At 37.4% G+C, this 18,007-nt stretch overlaps 3 protein-coding genes across 9 annotated transcripts; 2 read left to right on the top strand and 1 right to left on the bottom strand.

Moving 5' to 3' along the window:
• The first annotated feature begins 21 nt into the window (after positions 1–21).
• LOC112459074 (iron-sulfur protein NUBPL) lies at positions 22–2,063 on the top strand. 2 transcript variants are annotated; one of them, XM_025022977.1, is made up of 5 exons: positions 22–489; positions 608–694; positions 951–1,282; positions 1,358–1,731; positions 1,871–2,040. In XM_025022977.1, the coding sequence occupies exons 2-5, from the start codon at positions 626–628 to the stop codon at positions 2,038–2,040; spliced, it is 945 nt and encodes a 314-aa protein (XP_024878745.1). In that variant the 5' UTR covers positions 22–489; positions 608–625. The 2 variants fall into 2 exon arrangements, with proteins under 2 accessions (XP_024878745.1, XP_024878756.1); XM_025022988.1 differs by having other exon boundaries at positions 23–694; positions 1,871–2,063.
• A 1,974-nt stretch (positions 2,064–4,037) lies between these two features.
• Positions 4,038–8,548, top strand: LOC112458840 (probable histone-binding protein Caf1). Of its 3 annotated transcripts, none has more exons than XM_025022658.1 (5): positions 4,038–4,185; positions 6,014–6,566; positions 6,672–6,929; positions 7,221–7,548; positions 7,772–8,548. In XM_025022658.1, the coding sequence occupies exons 1-5, from the start codon at positions 4,164–4,166 to the stop codon at positions 7,949–7,951; spliced, it is 1,341 nt and encodes a 446-aa protein (XP_024878426.1). In that variant the 5' UTR covers positions 4,038–4,163; the 3' UTR covers positions 7,952–8,548. The 3 variants fall into 3 exon arrangements, with proteins under 3 accessions (XP_024878426.1, XP_024878439.1, XP_024878434.1); XM_025022671.1 differs by having other exon boundaries at positions 4,039–4,185; positions 6,068–6,566; XM_025022666.1 differs by lacking the exon at positions 4,038–4,185 and adding an exon at positions 4,651–5,701.
• Positions 8,549–8,557: 9 nt separating this feature from the next.
• On the bottom strand, positions 8,558–17,285 carry LOC112458817 (slowpoke-binding protein). 4 transcript variants are annotated; one of them, XM_025022631.1, is made up of 11 exons: positions 17,013–17,285; positions 16,250–16,385; positions 13,770–14,175; positions 11,392–11,558; positions 10,775–11,040; positions 10,146–10,437; positions 9,680–9,771; positions 9,476–9,601; positions 9,324–9,397; positions 9,153–9,203; positions 8,972–9,064 (listed from the first exon to the last, which is right to left on the bottom strand). In XM_025022631.1, coding segments are annotated over exons 3-11 (1,425 nt in total). In that variant the 5' UTR covers positions 14,126–14,175; positions 16,250–16,385; positions 17,013–17,285; the 3' UTR covers positions 8,972–9,063. The 4 variants fall into 4 exon arrangements, with proteins under 4 accessions (XP_024878408.1, XP_024878394.1, XP_024878416.1 ...); XM_025022626.1 differs by lacking the exon at positions 9,153–9,203 and having other exon boundaries at positions 8,560–9,064; XM_025022640.1 differs by lacking the exons at positions 9,153–9,203; positions 13,770–14,175; positions 16,250–16,385; positions 17,013–17,285 and adding exons at positions 12,182–12,328; positions 12,623–13,151 and having other exon boundaries at positions 8,558–9,064.
• Positions 17,286–18,007: the final 722 nt, after the last annotated feature.

Genomic DNA, 18,007 nt, shown 5'->3' with positions numbered 1-18,007 from the left:
CAAATAAGCGCAGCTCGTCGCGAAGTGCGCGACGTAACCCTAACCTGACCTAACGATTTAAATGAAAAGAATTTATTTTCGCCGAATGTTTTCCTTCGCGAAAGTGAAAGAGTGAAAAAGATCGTGACGAAAAGCGATGCTTCACGCGAAAGCTTTCGTTGTTCGCCACAAAATATTCGTGGAAATAACAAACGGAGAAGCATCAATGTAGGTTAGGTTAGGTTGACGATCCAAGAGACGGCGATGCGCGCATGTATGTGTGCATGACTTTTTTAGCTGGTATAAGCGCAGGTGTAACTGGCGGAGGCGAGGTGGAGATTTAATTTGGCGGCAGAGAGTTGAAAAAGTGATGTCGGAATGACGGTCAACGTTTCGCCGGTTTCGCCGATCGCGTAGCTCATCGCTTTCTACGCCTCCAACTCCAACGTTGGCGAGAGTTAATTCACCAAATTAGCGATTCATGTCACAGCAGAAAGATGGAAAGATAACGTACTTTCGATAAAATACTTTTTACTAATGCGTCTCTGCATACCGGTACCTTCTTGAACATATATAATTTATATTTACGATACGATATATTATATTGTTTTGAATGCCGTGAGGTTAGGTACATGTGTCGAGCAAAATGAGCGTTATCGCGAGGCCGCGTTTCAGCGGGTATTTGAAATCCCTTCGGTATCTGTGGCAACGGCAAGTAAGTAATTATTCTTCCACAATTCTATCTACAAAGCGTTCTTGAAGTTTCAAGTCTCACACTTAACTTTTTCTCAGAAGTGTTTAGCTTTCGTTTGAACTCTTTTCTTAACAATACAGCATAACAATTTGTAGAGAGGTTTAATAAATTCGCGTTAAACCTCTGATAAAAATGATTCTTAAATCATAATTTAATATAAAATTTTATTATTAATGATTTTATTAACCTGTTATTTCTGTTTCTTTGCTTATTTCAGCATAGCACAACAGTGGACTCGACCAGGACTAAGCAAGAAAATCTGGAAGCTAGACAGAGAGAAGTCATGGCACGTGGCCTCCCAAAACGAAAACGTATAAAGGGCGTCAGTCAAATCTTTCTGATTGCCTCTGGTAAGGGTGGCGTTGGAAAATCGACCACCGCTGTGAATTTGGCAACTGCCCTAAAAATTATCGAGCCAAAGAAGTCCATCGGATTGTTGGACGCTGACGTTTTCGGACCCTCTGTACCTCTGATGATGAACATACACGAATCACCTGTACTAAATCAAGACAATCTTATGGAACCTCTTGTAAATTATGGTGTAAAATGGTGATTAATTGTCAGGCCCTTTCAAATGAACGGATCGATGGGGTTGTACTCTATAATTTTGTATTTCACGCGCAGTATGTCCATGGGATTTTTAATTGACGAGAAATCACCGGTAGTTTGGAGGGGACTCATGGTGATGAGTGCGTTGGACAAGCTAGTGAATCAGGTGGCATGGGGACCGCTCGATTATCTCGTGATTGACACTCCTCCTGGAACAGGGGACACGCATCTCTCTCTGATCCAGACACTTTTTATTGCCGGCGCGTTGCTGGTGACGACGCCACAAAAAGTCGCGCTAGAGGTGACCAGGAGAGGTGCGAATATGTTCAAGAAGTTGAACATTCCTGTTGCTGGTATCGTGGAGAATATGAGCAGCGTTACGTGTCCAAAATGCATGACGGAGGTGCCTCTCTTCGGCAACGCCACGCTCTCGTTAGCTAAAGAACTAGGTAATAAACTATTATCAATTACATTATTTCATAATTATTAATAAGATGTAACTGAACCGAAGGTATTAAATTATAACAATATACAAATGTTCATATATTATGAATGATATATTAATGTCTTTTTCGTGGCTTGTTACAGATGTGGATATTTTACAGAAGGTACCGATGCACGAAAGCATCGCGGAGAGTTCGGACAGTGGTAAACCGATTGTCCTGGTGGCACCAAAGAGTAGACAAGCAGAAACTTATAGGGAATTAGCAGAACGTGTTGTTGCATTTTTAAATAAGCAGGAAATAAATGAAGAGTGATAAAACAAGAATCTCTAAAGAAACATTTTCTTCTATCTTTTTGCAGTATATTAATAATTATGGGGGAAGACTCGTCTCTTTGACCCCTTTTTTTGATAATTTTTTATAAAGAACTGAGAGTATTTATTGAATTCTAATAAAATACATGATAATGTTGACGATCAAATGTACAAGAAAAAATTTTTTTATAGTAGAAAAAATACTCGCTGCAGCTGCTCGAAGTTGTCGTCTAGATTTTGCGCGGGAGAATGCCCAGGGCCTTGTAATGAACTGAAATCAACGAACCAAAATTATTTCGTTAAATTATGATCCTCCGATGCGCATGAACCTAAATTTAGCAAAAAAAAATAAATTCAAAAATAGAGAACGTTTTAAAAAAATTTCACGATTTTTTTATAAACAAATAACCAAAAATAATATTTATTATAAAAATTTTAATGTATATTTAGGTTCATGCGCATCGGAGGATCATAATTTAACGAAAAAATTTTGGTTCGTTGATTTCAGTTCATTACAAGGACCTGGGCATTCTCCCGCGCAAAATCTAGACGACAACTTCGAGCAGCTGCAGCGAGTATTTTTTCTACTATAAAAAATTTTTTTCTTGTACATTTGATCGTCAACATTATCATGTATTTTATTAGGATTCAATAAATACTCTCAGTTTTTTATAAAAAATTATCAAAAAAAGGGGTCAAAGAGACGAGTCTCCCCCCTTAAAGATTAACATCAATATTTTCTAAAGTATTACACTGCGCCATGCTTTTGGATATATGTACATGTGTCTTTTAAAAAAAGAGAAAATTACAGATAAATTTTTTTATCTGTAATTACAAATAGTCGTTTTTAAATAATAAGTTATAATCTTTTTACAATGTATATGTATATTTAAATAAGAATATATATGTAGTGTCAATTTTTTCTTTTGGTTTTAAATGTTCTTTGCAGCTAATTTTTTTTATTATTTTTCCTTTTCTCTCCAACGTCTAATTTAAATACCTATTTCATTTTAAGTGCAGAAGATATAATGCGGTGTATCTACAACGAACAAATCTATTGTCCATTCCCGCTGCATCTGCAGTCCGTAAGTGAGTCTTTTAAGGGTACTATTTTATTTGTCATACAAATTTTTCAAGCATAGTAAGTAATTGGCTACAAAATAAAAAATTTCTAAAGACTCAAGAACTTTTCTATTTTGTAGCCAATCACACGCTTGAAAATCTTGTACATACGATAAATGAAATAATACCCTAAAGCGTTTTTTTTTACGTTAACTTAAATGTATTTAACAATTATCAGAACCAAGCAATGTAAGAAACGTTTTGGCAATACTTTTTAGAATTCTAATTTTTTAATATACTCATTTAATCCCGCGTAATATTTATTTACAAATGATATGATTAACAATGTAAGTATAAACGATATTCGATGCTGTAGTTTTGATGAATAAAATTCAACGTTATATATATATTTTTATATGTTTCTCGCTATTTAACATCAATTTTGATCGCGTGACCTATTTATGTCCATTTCTATCAATGCAGATTATAACTTTAATTTCGGTTTAACTTGCTTTTTATCATTGTTTAATTCTTAAGCCTTTGTGTCCACGATGCTAGAAATTATTTCGAGATTTCACGAGGAAGAGCTATTAACCAACCGCATTGGTCAATTGGCTGAATTGTTTAAATGTGATTGGTCAATTCTTTTTCCGTTCGAGATCTCGGAGCGATTTAGAACTAGACAAAGATAAAAAGTAAATTAAATCGAGATCAAAGTAAATCTGCATTGATAGAAATGGACATTATAAAATTAGAAAAAGATAAAAAAGTAAATTAAATTGATTAATGGATATTGAACACGCCGAAAAACGAATGTCGGAGCGCCAGCGTGAATCACGTGCCTTTAATCGCGAGAATAGAAATCGATCGTGCCGCCATTTTTTCCCATGTCGCTGCATTGCGAACGGGGCTTGCCGTCGCTGCGATCGGACTTGAGTTGAGCGTCCCGTTGGTGTCGGCACGGTCGGCACTCTGCTGTTTCCTCAATTTTGGCGGGCCGGATCGGCGGACAGTGCTCTGCTCCTCAGTTATCTCTCGAATTAACGAATTTACGAAGCATAAATGATGGCAGACAAGGACGGCGGTAAGGATACATGTATTTTCGACGACAGTTTCGACCGTGCTCGCCTCACTTTTTCACGAAAACAAACAAACGTTTCGGTCGGCGATCTCGGAAGGACGCTCCGACGAACCGACACGATGCCGCCTCTCCACCGGGTATACACGGCACGGTCTTTCCTCTACACCGTCGCGCGGTCGGAAGCGTGCAGGGGAAAAATAAAATAAAAAATTCGAACGACGAGAAATAGCCCGCTCGTGTTTCGATAAATCCCGCGTCTCCGGAACCGGTCCGTCGAGCATGATGTGCGACGCGATGTGCGGTTATAATTTGCCACCATAGTATATATATATATATATATATATATATATATATATGTATATATAGATATACGTATATATATGTATAATAATTAACGGCATCCCTAAACAATGGGTCTGTTTTCTATTGCTGAACTGGCTGCACTAGTTCAGAGTTTATTTTTTTTACTTCACATAAACTAGTGCAGCCAGTTCCAGCAATAGAAAACAGACCCAATGAATACGTAGAGATCGTTTCTCGCGGACCGGACCGGTCGTTTGAATGCATGCGTCTACGAGTGTTGAGAAAATTCCGGCTGACACGTTAAATTGAAGACGGATCTCATTGATAATGACGACTATTCCTTTGATTTTGCCGCGAAGTACTCGTAATTAAATTAATATTGAAACTTCAATATTTGTATAATAAATGTACATCTTATTTTAATTTTGAAGTATGTACGATTAGTGATAATTAAAATTTATACACACCAAAGGGTGTGCAATAGTAATGAATTACGGTACAAATGGCGAGAGAGCATGGTTCTCCTTGTAAAGATAGATTTGTAGAATACATGATCTTCGCTTGGTTGCACAGTCTTTAGGAACAATGATTTTGAACGTCTATAGTCGATTGTATAGCGAGACTTAGCGATACTTGTTTATATTTGTGTGTGTGTGATTAGACATTTCTTATGAGCAACCTTAAAGTTTGTTTATCTGACATTACTTATTTGTTCTCGTAACGTTCTGGCACCTTCATCTCTGCCGCTTAGTTCTCACCCGATCCTTCAATGTGGAAACACGTCAGCGCCGTTCATTTCGCGCACACGCAAATATTCTTGCGAATATTAATGTGAATAATCACCCAAATGTGAATCAAGACCTAAATTTGGAATGGCGTTTTGTTGTGAACGATTCTACATACACAAGAAACCTATATCAATTGAGATCAGAAAAGTTGAACCGAACACAGTCGCAAGAGCTAAAGTCGAATAGGATCGAAATAGTCGAGCTGGGCAATGTCGCGGGAACTGAGCCTTCTGCATCAATTGAGATCAGAAAAGTTGAATCGAATACAATTGAAAGAGCTGAGTTGAATAAGATCGAAATAGCTTAGTCAAATAAGACTAAAGAAGCTGAATCAAATAGAATCGAAGAGGACGAATCAAATTATATTGATGTAACAACTATAACAGGTGATATTAAAAGAGTTCGACCGAGATATATGTATACAACAGGTGATTGTTATAGACTTTTATCCTAATTGGTACACAAGTTTAATCATATGCAAAATCCTATTTCTTAAAAACTGTGCAACCGGTCGAAAAGATCAATCGTGTGCCTTTCACGTTTGAAAACTTTTGAAAAACTCGTCATTTTTACCGGTATTACATTTTGACCTTCTAATCCATTTGATATTTTTTTTCGTCCGTCGTGTCTCATCGATTGTTTATATATATACACATATATATTAAATAATTTATAACATGTCACGTCTAATAATTGAATTTATATTATCTCATATTTCTTTTATTCGTGTATTTTGTAAGATGTAGCAATGTCATGCGAGAGGAATGAAAATTTAAGCGCCGCTGTTTGTTCAGAGGGCTTTGACGACGCCGTAGAAGAACGTATTATCAATGAGGAGTACAAAATATGGAAGAAGAATACACCATTCCTCTACGATCTTGTGATGACACATGCTTTGGAGTGGCCGTCTTTAACCGCTCAATGGCTGCCTGATGTCACTAGACCGGAGGGAAAGGATTATTCAATCCACAGGTTAATTCTGGGCACTCACACCTCCGACGAACAAAATCATTTGCTCATCGCTAGCGTTCAGCTGCCAAATGAGGACGCGCAATTTGATGCTTCTCATTACGACAATGAAAAGGGTGAATTTGGTGGGTTCGGTTCTGTGAGTGGAAAGATCGAGATCGAGATCAAGATTAACCACGAGGGTGAAGTCAATAGAGCGCGATTCATGCCGCAAAATCCATGCGTGATCGCGACAAAGACCCCCTCCAGTGATGTACTGGTATTTGATTATACTAAACATCCCAGTAAGCCGGATCCCAATGGGGAATGCCATCCGGATTTGAGGTACTTGGGCGATGATATGTTAAACAGATATAAATAGACGGAGCAGATACTTATATCAGTATAATTTTTATTGTATTTATTGTATTTATCTAAATGTTATTGCAGATTGCGAGGACATCAAAAGGAAGGCTACGGACTTTCATGGAATCCGAATCTCAATGGATATTTACTTAGCGCGTCTGATGATCACACAATTTGTTTGTGGGATATTAATGCCACACCGAAGGAAAATCGTGTTATCGATGCGAAAACTATATTTACAGGGCACACAGCCGTGGTCGAAGACGTCGCTTGGCATCTGCTACATGAATCATTATTTGGTTCGGTTGCTGACGATCAAAAACTTATGATCTGGGACACCAGGTAATTGTTGTCTTTATCAATAATACAATTAATAAATTTTTAATTAATTTCTAGGTAGATTATATTTATTTTAAGAGTCGTTTGAGAGTACAGATTTAAGCTTAAGACAAAAATATTCATAAACTTAGTTTGTAATAAAAAATTGAGAGAGCAATATTCTCTGTTAATTTATAAAACTAGCATTTTGCCAATATAATTGATATTAATGTCACTAAGATTACAATTGTTTAATGTAACGTATTGCGAAACGCATTGAAGTATATTATATCGTTAAATTTTTTATATTTGCAGATGCAACAATACTAGTAAACCGAGTCATACTGTTGATGCTCACACCGCTGAAGTAAATTGTCTGAGTTTCAACCCATATTCTGAATTTATATTAGCCACTGGCAGTGCGGATAAGACTGTAGCGCTTTGGGATCTGCGAAATCTCAAGTTGAAGTTGCATTCATTTGAATCACACAAGGATGAGATCTTCCAGGTTCAATGGTCGCCACATAACGAAACGATATTGGCAAGTAGTGGTACAGACAGACGGCTACATGTTTGGGATCTTAGCAAGATTGGCGAGGAACAGTCCAGCGAGGATGCCGAAGATGGGCCGCCCGAACTTCTGGTAATTACGCTAATAAAACTTATTTCGCGAATAACAAAATTAATAAATGATCAAAAAAATCTCGAAAAAAATTTCGTAACTGTTCTTTCTAGTTATTTATTTATTTTGTTTCTTCCAATATATAATATTATTCGATTCTCTGTAAATTTTTAAGTTTTAAGAAATATATGTATTATTATTTGGAATTAAAGTTTTCTAAATAATCTTCAAAATATTTTTACAGTTTATACATGGAGGTCATACCGCGAAGATCAGCGATTTTTCATGGAACCCGAACGAACCGTGGGTCATCTGTTCAGTGTCGGAGGATAATATAATGCAAGTGTGGCAAATGGCGGAGAATATTTATAACGACGAGGAACCCGAGACACCCGGAAGCGAGATTGAAACTGGCGGCTCATAACGCGAAATATAATACACCACATTGTTTTGAGCTATCGATGCTCCCCGACTGAGGATTATAAGCGCAGCCCTAGTTGCGCCATGTTGTTGAACATCTCGGTGTAATGAGTTTGAAGACATTCCCTCTCACCAACGAACAATAATTCTTGCCTTTGATTACTCATCCAATTAAATTGTAGGAGAAATGTAAATAGAAAAAAAAAAAACGAGATTATTATTTCAAAAGTTCATATTTTCAAAAGTTCGGCGAATGCATCGTGGAGATAAATGCATGCTATTTTATTGGATTTGACTAAACGTGTTTCTATTTTTCCGAAATTTTGAAAGAAATTAAGAATAATTTCAAATATTTCGAAAGAATAAAAATGGCGAGTATTATTGTTTTACGGTGACAAATTGGCTATGTTAACAATGAATAAAATTAATTAGCTGGCTAAATAGCTGTAATAATAACTGCTAGTTACACCAGTTATGAGCCATCTTCGTACGAAAATACTATTCTCTGTCACAGCGGAAGAGAGCTCAAATAAGACTAGGGGATGCCAAGTACTTTTTCTACTTCGTTTTAAGCGTGAATAAAGAAATGATGTAAACTCGAGTGGTGTTTAATTCAATTTACGCTTTTCCCAGTTTTATTATTTTTGCGATTTCTCTATAATTCTCATTATTTTAAAATAATATCTAATTAAAAATCTAAAATAATTCTCAGGTTCTATAGTGAGCGAGAGATTGTTATCCGTCTCTAGAATTATTACAATACCCAGAAAAATTATTTTTAACGGCTGACAATTTTTTTTATCTGTAGCAGCAAACAAGAAAACAAGAAAATCATCTTTACATCGTCATTGTACAAATCCTATGGCATGCGCTTTATATTATATAATGGTAGAATTAGCGTCGGGTCAATTATTTTCTTGGCACTTTGCAAATATAATAGGAACGTGCATTATTTTAGAAATAAAATATACGTATATATATGTATATGTGTATATAGAGAGACTTTGTTCCCACATTTTATAAAGCCGTTTGTGAAAGCTCGTTGTATATTTGCGTGAGTAAGGATCCGTTGAAGCTGTTCAGCGATACACCGTCCTCGCTGCCAATATTCGCAATTCTGAAAAAGAAGTAGAGTGCTCATATGTGTTGCCCCTTCAATTGAACTCACATTTATTAATCAGTGCAATTAATTGATCGTTCATTACCAAAATCTGCGCGTTAAATGGACATCGCTTATAGAGCGTGTCTTATGCCAGCTGCGCATGCGAAACAAATTATTTCCAACGCCAATAATTATTTATATATCGAATTCGAATACATGTAAGTAGATTTTCATATATTAAATTATAATTTTCTTGAAGTTCTCAAAAACTCACCCTTTTCCGGCGTCTTGCCGTTTAATTCCGTCGAGCAGGCTCATTATGGAGGGTGTCAGGGTCGGACGAAATACCTGAAATAGTCGCGTTAATTTTGTTGGAATTGAGTTGGCTTTAACTTCAAATTACTCAGATTGAAACCAGGTACTCACAGTTACGGCCGTGCATCGCATCTCGCGGAGATCGATATTCCTGAAAAGATCATGGATCAGCAACTCCTCTATGCTGGTAAAATGATTTTCCGACTCCGTGAATATCAATTCCAGAAATCTCACGACCTGAAATTGAAATACGTAGCGCATATATTCTCATTGTATGAATAGACCACACCGAGTTGTTATTGCGATCGATTCTACCTGCGGATACATTTCGATCTCTGATAACTGGACGGCAGATGGTCTGAAGGTACATAATTCGTAGCCGGCGCACATTTCGAATAGCATGTGTCCTGGTAATGTAAAAATTAGTTTTATTAAAAATTATTTATTAAAAATTAAATTTGAAAATTAAAATAAAATTTTATTGAAAAAATGCAACATTAAGCTCGGTTAAAAAAAAAATTATATTGAAAAACTGGTATTTTATTAAAATATATCACCGAAAAGATTGTGTATACAAAATTCTATATTAAAATATTACAAAATACAAAGATCTAATTTAAAATATTATTAAAGTCGTATATCCTGCCAGAAGGTAGATATAGAAAGTGATCATAAAAATTGTATTAAAAAAGTATTTCGCCGACGCTTATTATATTAATAATTAAAGAGTTGATTTAAAATTCTTTTGAAAAGCTTAGCATCGAAGAATATTGTTCTTTACCGAAACATATAATATCAATCGAGGTGGCATGCGTTAATCGGGACGTCACAATGGGATGTATGCGACTGGTGAAGCCTAGAAGAGTGTTCTCCAGACCGGCTAGTCTCGCAACGCCATTCTGAATCACCACGTTGCCCGAATGGAGATGAGTCACCGTGGGGAATCCTCGTTCCTTCAGGAACACCAACGCTTCCAATATTTGGCGTCCCATTCGTTGCACTTGCGGTAGTGTGAGTCCCTTGCCTCGCGCATACTTGTGAGTCCAATCCTCATTCCAGCAGTTTCGCTCAATCTGCCACAGGACAGTATTTTTATTAAGACATCCTGTCCTCAGGAATCTCAAATATACAGAGAAAAATTATTTGCGTTATTATATAGCGATTGCAAATAAATGACCTTCGATTATCTAAAATGGATCTTACATTATTCGAATTTAATCGATTAAGTAAAGTTTAATTTGCTTGATATTGGCAAGAAGATGGAAAGAATGGTATCTAATAAAATTTCGGTTAAGGGGAAAAGTGAGTAAAACAATTAGTTTCAGATCGATCAAGAAGTGCGAAGATAAAGTTCGTACTTCTTTACTCTTCTGAAGGGCTGAATCCATTTCTACGTCACGAAGCACTTACGCCGTGTATTAGATCCTTAAGGCTGCCCTGATTGATGGGTTGCACCAGGACGATGTACGTTTGGTCCTCATACTCGAGAAAATCGACGTGAAAGACAGGGCAGATGTAGGGATGTTGTAAGGCCAGGAACAGATTGTTCAAGATGTCCTTGGTGGAGGGACAGACAGTCAATGGACAATTCTGATTCAACGGCACCAAAGTCAGCAATCTGTCCGTCTTCAGCGACGTATCTCTCACCATGAACCAATACTTGTCTACTCTCGATCCTAAAGGTACATGTTTTAACAATATTTTAACAGTTGCACACATCAGCTTTCTCTTTTATACAAAGTTTCTCGAAGACAGCCAGTAAACGTTAACATGAAAAAGAAAATTTAAGTCTCTGGACATAAAATCGTATGATTATCGATTTTTTATCGGTATCGGGGTAATTCCTCCTTTAATTTTCTAGCTTCTTAGATTTTTTAATTTGTCCCCATTTTACTACTTTTTCATTTCTACTTCGCTTCGTTGCAGTCTTATCGAGGAATGCCTTACGATTTCAGAACACCTTGTATATCGTTTATTTGGCACTTCGACGGCTTCGACGGAATCACAAGAGCGAAAAGAGAGCTCACCGATGTTATTGAGCTGTTTGATGAGAGCGAAACGTGACGTTTTCCCGATGTAGTCCTGGCAGATTGATAAAGCACGATCGCGGGATTTCTTTTCCATCTCCATGTACTCGACTCCATCCTCGCTGACAGATTTCGAGCCATGATTCAGCGCTGTGTAACGGCCGTTCCTGTTGGGAATACGCAAAATTCTATTTTATCATGCCTCCTTATTTAAAGCCCTTTTTATTTCTCCTTTCTCTCTTTTTTTCCGTCCGGTTTATCTCCGAGAAGACAAAATGCAGGCTTTGTAGCCTTATTTTCATTAACGATTTAATCATCTTAAAAACATTTAGAATTATTTTGGACATTTCGGATCTGCATGCCATCAGAATTCAGAATCTAATTATTAAGTACCCACTGTTTTAAAAAGTTTCCGCAGTCACTAAAGGCTATAATAATAATAAATGAAAAATAATGTAAATGACCAGATTTCTAAGAAGACAGCAAAATAAAGCAACAGATAAGTATCTGTACATATATATTGTAACGTATTTCAAAAAGTTTCCATGATTAACAAAGGGATATTGAAGGAATAATAACGAACGAAAGAAATGCAGATTGCCAGAGCTTTAAAAATACAGCGGAATAAAATAACGCGTATCCGTGTATACATAATTTATACGGGTCGTTCTTAATCGTCTAAGAACTTAATATTATTTTTCATATTTTATATATCATTTATATGTAAAAAAAAAAAAAAAAAATAATAAAAAAAAAAAAATAAAAAAAAAAAAAAAAAAACGTTTTCTACCTGCTGTTGAAAGGTCCCGTGGGGCTTTGCGTTCGCCTAGGCAACTCTTGTGCATTATCGCGCCTCTGGCAGCAACAAAAGCGGATTAGATTTGCGAGCCACGGATTACGGTGCGGTCGCGTATCAAAGCGCCACGTTGCTCTGAGGCTGCAAGGGGTTTCATCCAATAATAAAAAAATTAAAAGAAAAAACAGAAAGAAAGAAGAATCGCCACAGTGGTTATATGTATATTATCAGCCGGCCTTAATGTGGCTTGCATTTTCCCACGCAAGGACATGGTAATTGAATTAACGCAATCGCGTTACATGTACCGAGTGTCCCGGGACTCCATCTCGTTCTTAATTATCGGAGAACGATGTAAGCCGTTTCGACATTTCAAGAATGATGAAGAGGATCTTTTATCCCTTAACACTCTTTGCATTTGCATGGCTTTGCTATTACCTGCGCGTTGGAACACGGAAATTTCCGTCCACTCGATGATCGTTCGCCGAAGGCTCCCGATGAATGTCCGGTTGCGCACAACTCATTACTGACCGGGCATTTTCACGAAACGACGTGAAAAAAAAAGATTATCGTATGAGAAACGATTTATTATCGTACAACGCCCGTGACGACAAACGCGCGAAAGCGAAAAATACAACGATAAGAGCTGAGTGACGATAAGAGCTGAATGTCTGAGGTATTTTCGACGGACTCGCTCTTGGTTTACAAACAGAGACGCCCAAGGATGACACAAATAATTGAAGCGGCTAGTTTAATAGGATATACAATGATGTCAGCGGACAATATTAGATCTGCTATTAGGCGGAATGCCGTTAACGCAAACGGGGAAAATCATTATTAATGTAAAGCGACAATATTGACAATAATTATCCCTGTGCTTGTTGATTTCTCGTCGCAGCAACAAGTAATAGCTGGTTCAGCACCGTATAAGCACTATTGCTATACGTGTGAATAATATATATCCCAAGGAGATAAACCGGCTCATCGGAGGAATCATATCTCGCCTGCTGGAGGAGAATGGCTGGGGATCGAGACGTTGCGATTCATATTTTAGGTCTTGACACAATTCCTTTCCTCACGAATGTCTCTACCGAATGTTGGTTGGAAGATATGAAAGGAAATAACTTCAACCGATTTTCTTATAAAAAGTCATTTCTGAAATATTTAAATTTCGGAATATATTAATCATCTTTCCAGGATGTAATTCTATTCTTTTAATTTTGTAACGTTTTGTAACTTTCGTAAGTTGTAATTTTACAACTTTATAACTCTATCATATTGCCTCTACGAGTCTATAATTGTACAGTTGTGCAATTCCGTAATTTTATCTTCAGCCTTAATTTCACAGCGCCCCGTAATGTCTATTTCCACAGTAACTTCATAATCTTCAAACTTTTTGAAGCTCTATAATCATATAAAATACAACTCCATAATTCTCCCTGGTTGTTCTACAAAATCCATAGTTCATAAATTATGGATCCTGTCTCCGCCGGTTAATTTTAACCGACCCCGAATCCGGCGCGAGACCGGCGAGACTATAAAGGCCGACGAAGATGCACGGTCTTTTCACCCCTGAAATACTCACTTGACGTCTCCCTGATCCTTGTATCCCCGTGCCGCTGACACGCGGCTGAAGAGCAGCCGCGCCAGATTGTCCAGCTTGTTCGCCAGCTGATGGCCCTTGTCGTCCTCGCTCTCATTCTCGTCCTCCGTGCTCACGCTGCGACCACGTCGCAACGAGCCCCGCGCGGTGCTCATCGCCCTGGGGTTCAGCTCGGTGGCACTTTGCGTCCTGCGATTGACGGCGCGGCGGCGGCGACGGGTGCTCGAGTGACCGGTACGATGCTGACAGAATCTGTCGTGACCGGTCACCTCCGACTCGCGGTTCCGCTGCCCGTCACCGTCGTCCTTCTTGTTTAGGCTCTGATAGAGGTTGAACATCGCTGCGCCGCGATTACCTTGGCGAGTGTTGCTGTTTGATCCCGGCGCGCCTAAAAATTCATTTTGCCATCCTACCTTTTTAAACTTTAATCCCCGCAAAAGCACTTTGGCGAATGGATCGCCAAGCTTCGCTATTTTCATGTTTTTTTTAAGTAAAATTGCTGTGTAAATATTTTACGAGAGCTGATTGTTTTACACTGTTAAAGGATGAAGTTTTTAAACCAATACCTTGAGTTAGATAACATTTTGTTATTTTTAACTGCTGTGTGTCGAAACAAAACAGTGTTATTTTAACTCTATTGGTCTAGTTAAATTAACATTGTTTTAGTTAAATTAATGACCTGTTGCGTAGGAGCAGTGGCGACTTATAAGAACAGTTAAAAATAACTCAAATTGTGTATAATTTAACCCTATGAAATTAACAGTTCAGTGTAGGTATACATTCTTCATGATCTTCTTACATGATGCTGATTATACTGTTGCATAAATATGACAACAGCTATTGGATTTCCAAATAAGAGTCAAGTAGACACAACACTTAATATAATAATGATTATACTAAAAATAATTAATGAATAATTAATAATTAATGTTTTCCAATTTCTTCAAATGCAAGCAATTTCCTTTCAGAGGAAATTTATGATATGGCGATTTTTAAACTGATAAACTCTCTGATAGAAAAATTACTTTTTCATTGCAAAGATAAAACTGAAAATTTCATTATACATTATTTTATAGATACTAAATATATTCCTTGTATTGTTTTATTATTATGTTTTATTATCACGATATGTGATATTATTTCAATTTTGTCGTAATAAATTTTTTCGTGAAAATGTCAATAATTAGATGCGTATAATATTGAGAATTACTTAATTTTTAGAAGTACAAAATATTTTTAAAGAAAGCTATGTAATTTAAAGAGTAAGAGATAGTTTGAATGTATAACTGTCATGTATTAAATTATTTTTATATTTTTATTTTAGTCCAAATTCAAAGACATTTGACATTTTATATCCCAAATTCAAAGACACTTAAATTTCTCTCACGGGCAATTTATTTTATTATTTAAAAAGAACACGTTTTGAATGACGGAGAGAAAAAAAATATTATCCACTCTGATTTCGTATCTTTCCGCGCTAGATAAAGGAAAAATGGAAATAAACGGGAGGAAAGGTTTTAATTGACGTTATGCTGAGCGTTGTCGATGAGAACCGCTTCTTTTAACAAGCTTTATAAACTGACGGATTTTTCCTCTGACCTTTCTCAATCTAATTTCGCAATCGAAGCAAATTATTGCGAGCCATATCGCGAAAGATACAGGCGAATGCATTATTAAGCGCGGAATCGTCCAGCTATTAATACCGCTCTCGAGATTCCAGATCGATATGAACTGAATAAACGCGTTTCCTCTCGAAACACCGATCATTTGTCAGTGTGCACAGGGTGTTCTATTTCAAGTCCCGTTGAAGCCTCGCATACTCTGAAAAGTCTGAAATCTATTGGACACGGGGAGAAAAATGGTAGAAAGAAAGGTAGTGTGCGTCCTCAATAGTATTACGTGATCGAATTAGCATTATTCTTCGCGGAAGTCCCTTGCGATATATTTCTTCTCTGCATGTATTGTATCTACCGCCATATATATATATATATATATATAGGTAAAAATTGTATATATATTATAAGAAGATATCGCTAATATAACGGTATCGTCAAGAACTGCTTTATATCAAATTAGCAGCTACTAAGCTAAGTAGATCGAGAAGGATATTGATCGCTCAAGACACAATTCACGAGTAAAATAGTAAGCAAAGTGTATATCGGGCGATCGTACTTATTAAGTTTTCTCATCTGACTTTCTGAAATTCAATTTATATTTTTTATTAAATGTGCAATATGAGTGACAAATAATATTGACAAAAGCAACAGTATTGATATTAAAAACGTTAACTTTGTTAATACTATTCTTCCCTCGATATCTTCTGTTATCATTGATTTTATTAACGTCGATTAAATTATTGTAATGCTGAAGCAAGTTTCTTTGTGACATTCTGTGCATTTTCTATCGTTGAAACATATTTATTCGAATAATCGATAATCGATGCAAATTAATCCGCACCTTACCGTTAGTAAAGGCGAATCACCGTTGGATGTTGAATTTTCTCGTGAAATTATTCGGCAAAATATCACAGAGGATCGGTTGGTCCGCAGAATCGTTGGTCGCTGAAATCTCGGCGCACGCGGCGCGATCTCAGAAATGCTAAAAAAATACACGAAAATATGAACCTTTACATACCAAATTGATAAAAACAAAAAAGGAAATGTTCAGTTTTCTCCTATATGACTTTATGAAAATCAGTTTGTCTATACAGAACGCTTTGAAATAACAATGTATGGCAATATAAATTTAAATTAATATTAAAGGAAATATAAGTGTATTATGAATATATAGGATATTTTGTAATAATTGTCCGCAAGAAAATAAAAATGTATTTCCATAGTGTATCAGAACGCGTTATAAGTATCTTTATCCGTTGCTCGGCAACGAAGGCGCGGTATACACTGCGGAGTCGATAGTTCACGTACGTTCCACATTTTTAAGGAAAGTCCTGTGGATATATAAATCCTTCAATCTGTCTTTGGATACGTGAACTTCTTTTTAAATATATAAATTTCTGTGAATCGAAGAAAAAATACAGTGTTACCGAGGACTTAAAAGGACTTGGGGAATATCGCATTAAATCTTTCGAATGATTATCCAACAAACGTTTCACACAGATCACGTTCTCCGTAAAACCACCCTTATTTCGTCTCTTTCGCCTGAAATCTTGTAAAGCGACATAAAATTGAATTTCATTATTTACGATAAATAAATAGATTTTCGTACCGAGGAGATTGAAAACGTGACGATCCACTGACTTTCTTGGAACGGGTGCAACGTACTCTCGGGGAGAAGTTGGAGGAGCCTCCTCGCGGGTTATCGACCCCCGCGGGGGTCGTGTGGGCAGTGGTACGGCGCGCGAGGATCCCGAGGAACGACATGCGGGTGTCCCGCCGTGACGGAGACGCGACGCGCGACCTGAGACGAAGACGCGTGCGGGTGGGACGACGCTCGGCGGCCTCCGCCGAGCAACGGGGCTGGGTGGACACTGATGAGAGCGCGCGATCCCGGCGACGACGGTGGGGCCACGACTGACCCGGCGCGACACAGATTCCGTTCCGCGCAACCACCCTCCACCCTGCCGCGCCTCGCCCTCGCGAGGACGGCAAGGTAAACGCACGGACGGCCGGATATCTGACGCGGAAAGTTTGGCAACTTGTGGACTCCCGTCCGTGAGGAAGATCAGCAAAGTGTATCCGAAAAACCCCTCCTTCCTTCCTTCTCGCTTTCTTGTCGAAGGTCTGAGCGAAATCGACGAAGCTAACGAACGTTATTGCAAATGAAAGGCATTTCCGTGCGAACAAGCTTCTGGAAATGAGATGGACTTAGAAGTGCTTCTCCAAGCGCTGATCCAATGCATCAATTTTGGCAGACAAGAATTATCGTCGGATTCTCGTAATGTATATGAAACAAACGGTGCGAAAAAATAATCATGCAGAAAAAAAATATTAATTGGATAAATGTGCGATTAGCTAGGTATCTACCGTACGAATTATGTACTGTGCACATGTTTCATCAGAGGTATTTTTAATTAAATAAACCATGTAATTTTTACATGTGTACGAGTTATTCTATACTTTTGCTCGAAGACTCGACACGAACTCTAAGCCCTGCAGCTTTAAGGTTGCTTTCAGGGACAGTAAATATATCTGAGAAATCGTAAATAGTTCGGTCTAGAAATATAGTGTTTCTCTTTCATCATATGTTTATCAACGAAGGAA

The sequence above is a fragment of the Temnothorax curvispinosus genome, unplaced genomic scaffold, assembly GCF_003070985.1.
Source record: "Temnothorax curvispinosus isolate PA1 unplaced genomic scaffold, ASM307098v1 QBEX01000892.1, whole genome shotgun sequence".
In the NCBI taxonomy this organism is placed as follows: Eukaryota; Metazoa; Arthropoda; class Insecta; order Hymenoptera; family Formicidae; genus Temnothorax; species Temnothorax curvispinosus.
Note: the sequence above shows the minus strand (reverse complement) of the source record. Positions and strands in the feature narration are given on the sequence as shown.

What these genes read in the sequence shown, in the direction of transcription:
- LOC112459074 (XM_025022988.1), top strand. Translation starts at nt 626, where the DNA reads ATGAGCGTTATCGCGAGGCCGCGTTTCAGCGGGTATTTGAAATCCCTT. An exon ending in GGTATCTGTGGCAACGGCAA is followed by an intron (nt 695 to 950) that starts GTAAGTAATTAT and finishes TGCTTATTTCAG; the next exon opens with CATAGCACAACAGTGGACTC. An exon ending in GTAAATTATGGTGTAAAATG is followed by an intron (nt 1,283 to 1,357) that starts GTGATTAATTGT and finishes TTTCACGCGCAG; the next exon opens with TATGTCCATGGGATTTTTAA.
- LOC112458840 (XM_025022658.1), top strand. Translation starts at nt 4,164, where the DNA reads ATGATGGCAGACAAGGACGGCG. An exon ending in GATGGCAGACAAGGACGGCG is followed by an intron (nt 4,186 to 6,013) that starts GTAAGGATACAT and finishes GTATTTTGTAAG; the next exon opens with ATGTAGCAATGTCATGCGAG. An exon ending in CTTATGATCTGGGACACCAG is followed by an intron (nt 6,930 to 7,220) that starts GTAATTGTTGTC and finishes TTATATTTGCAG; the next exon opens with ATGCAACAATACTAGTAAAC.
- LOC112458817 (XM_025022626.1), bottom strand. Translation starts at nt 14,125, where the DNA reads ATGTTCAACCTCTATCAGAGCCTAAACAAGAAGGACGACGGTGACGGG. An exon ending in AAGGATCAGGGAGACGTCAA is followed by an intron (nt 11,559 to 13,769) that starts GTGAGTATTTCA and finishes TATTCCCAACAG; the next exon opens with GAACGGCCGTTACACAGCGC. An exon ending in TGCGATGCACGGCCGTAACT is followed by an intron (nt 9,398 to 9,475) that starts GTGAGTACCTGG and finishes CGACTATTTCAG; the next exon opens with GTATTTCGTCCGACCCTGAC.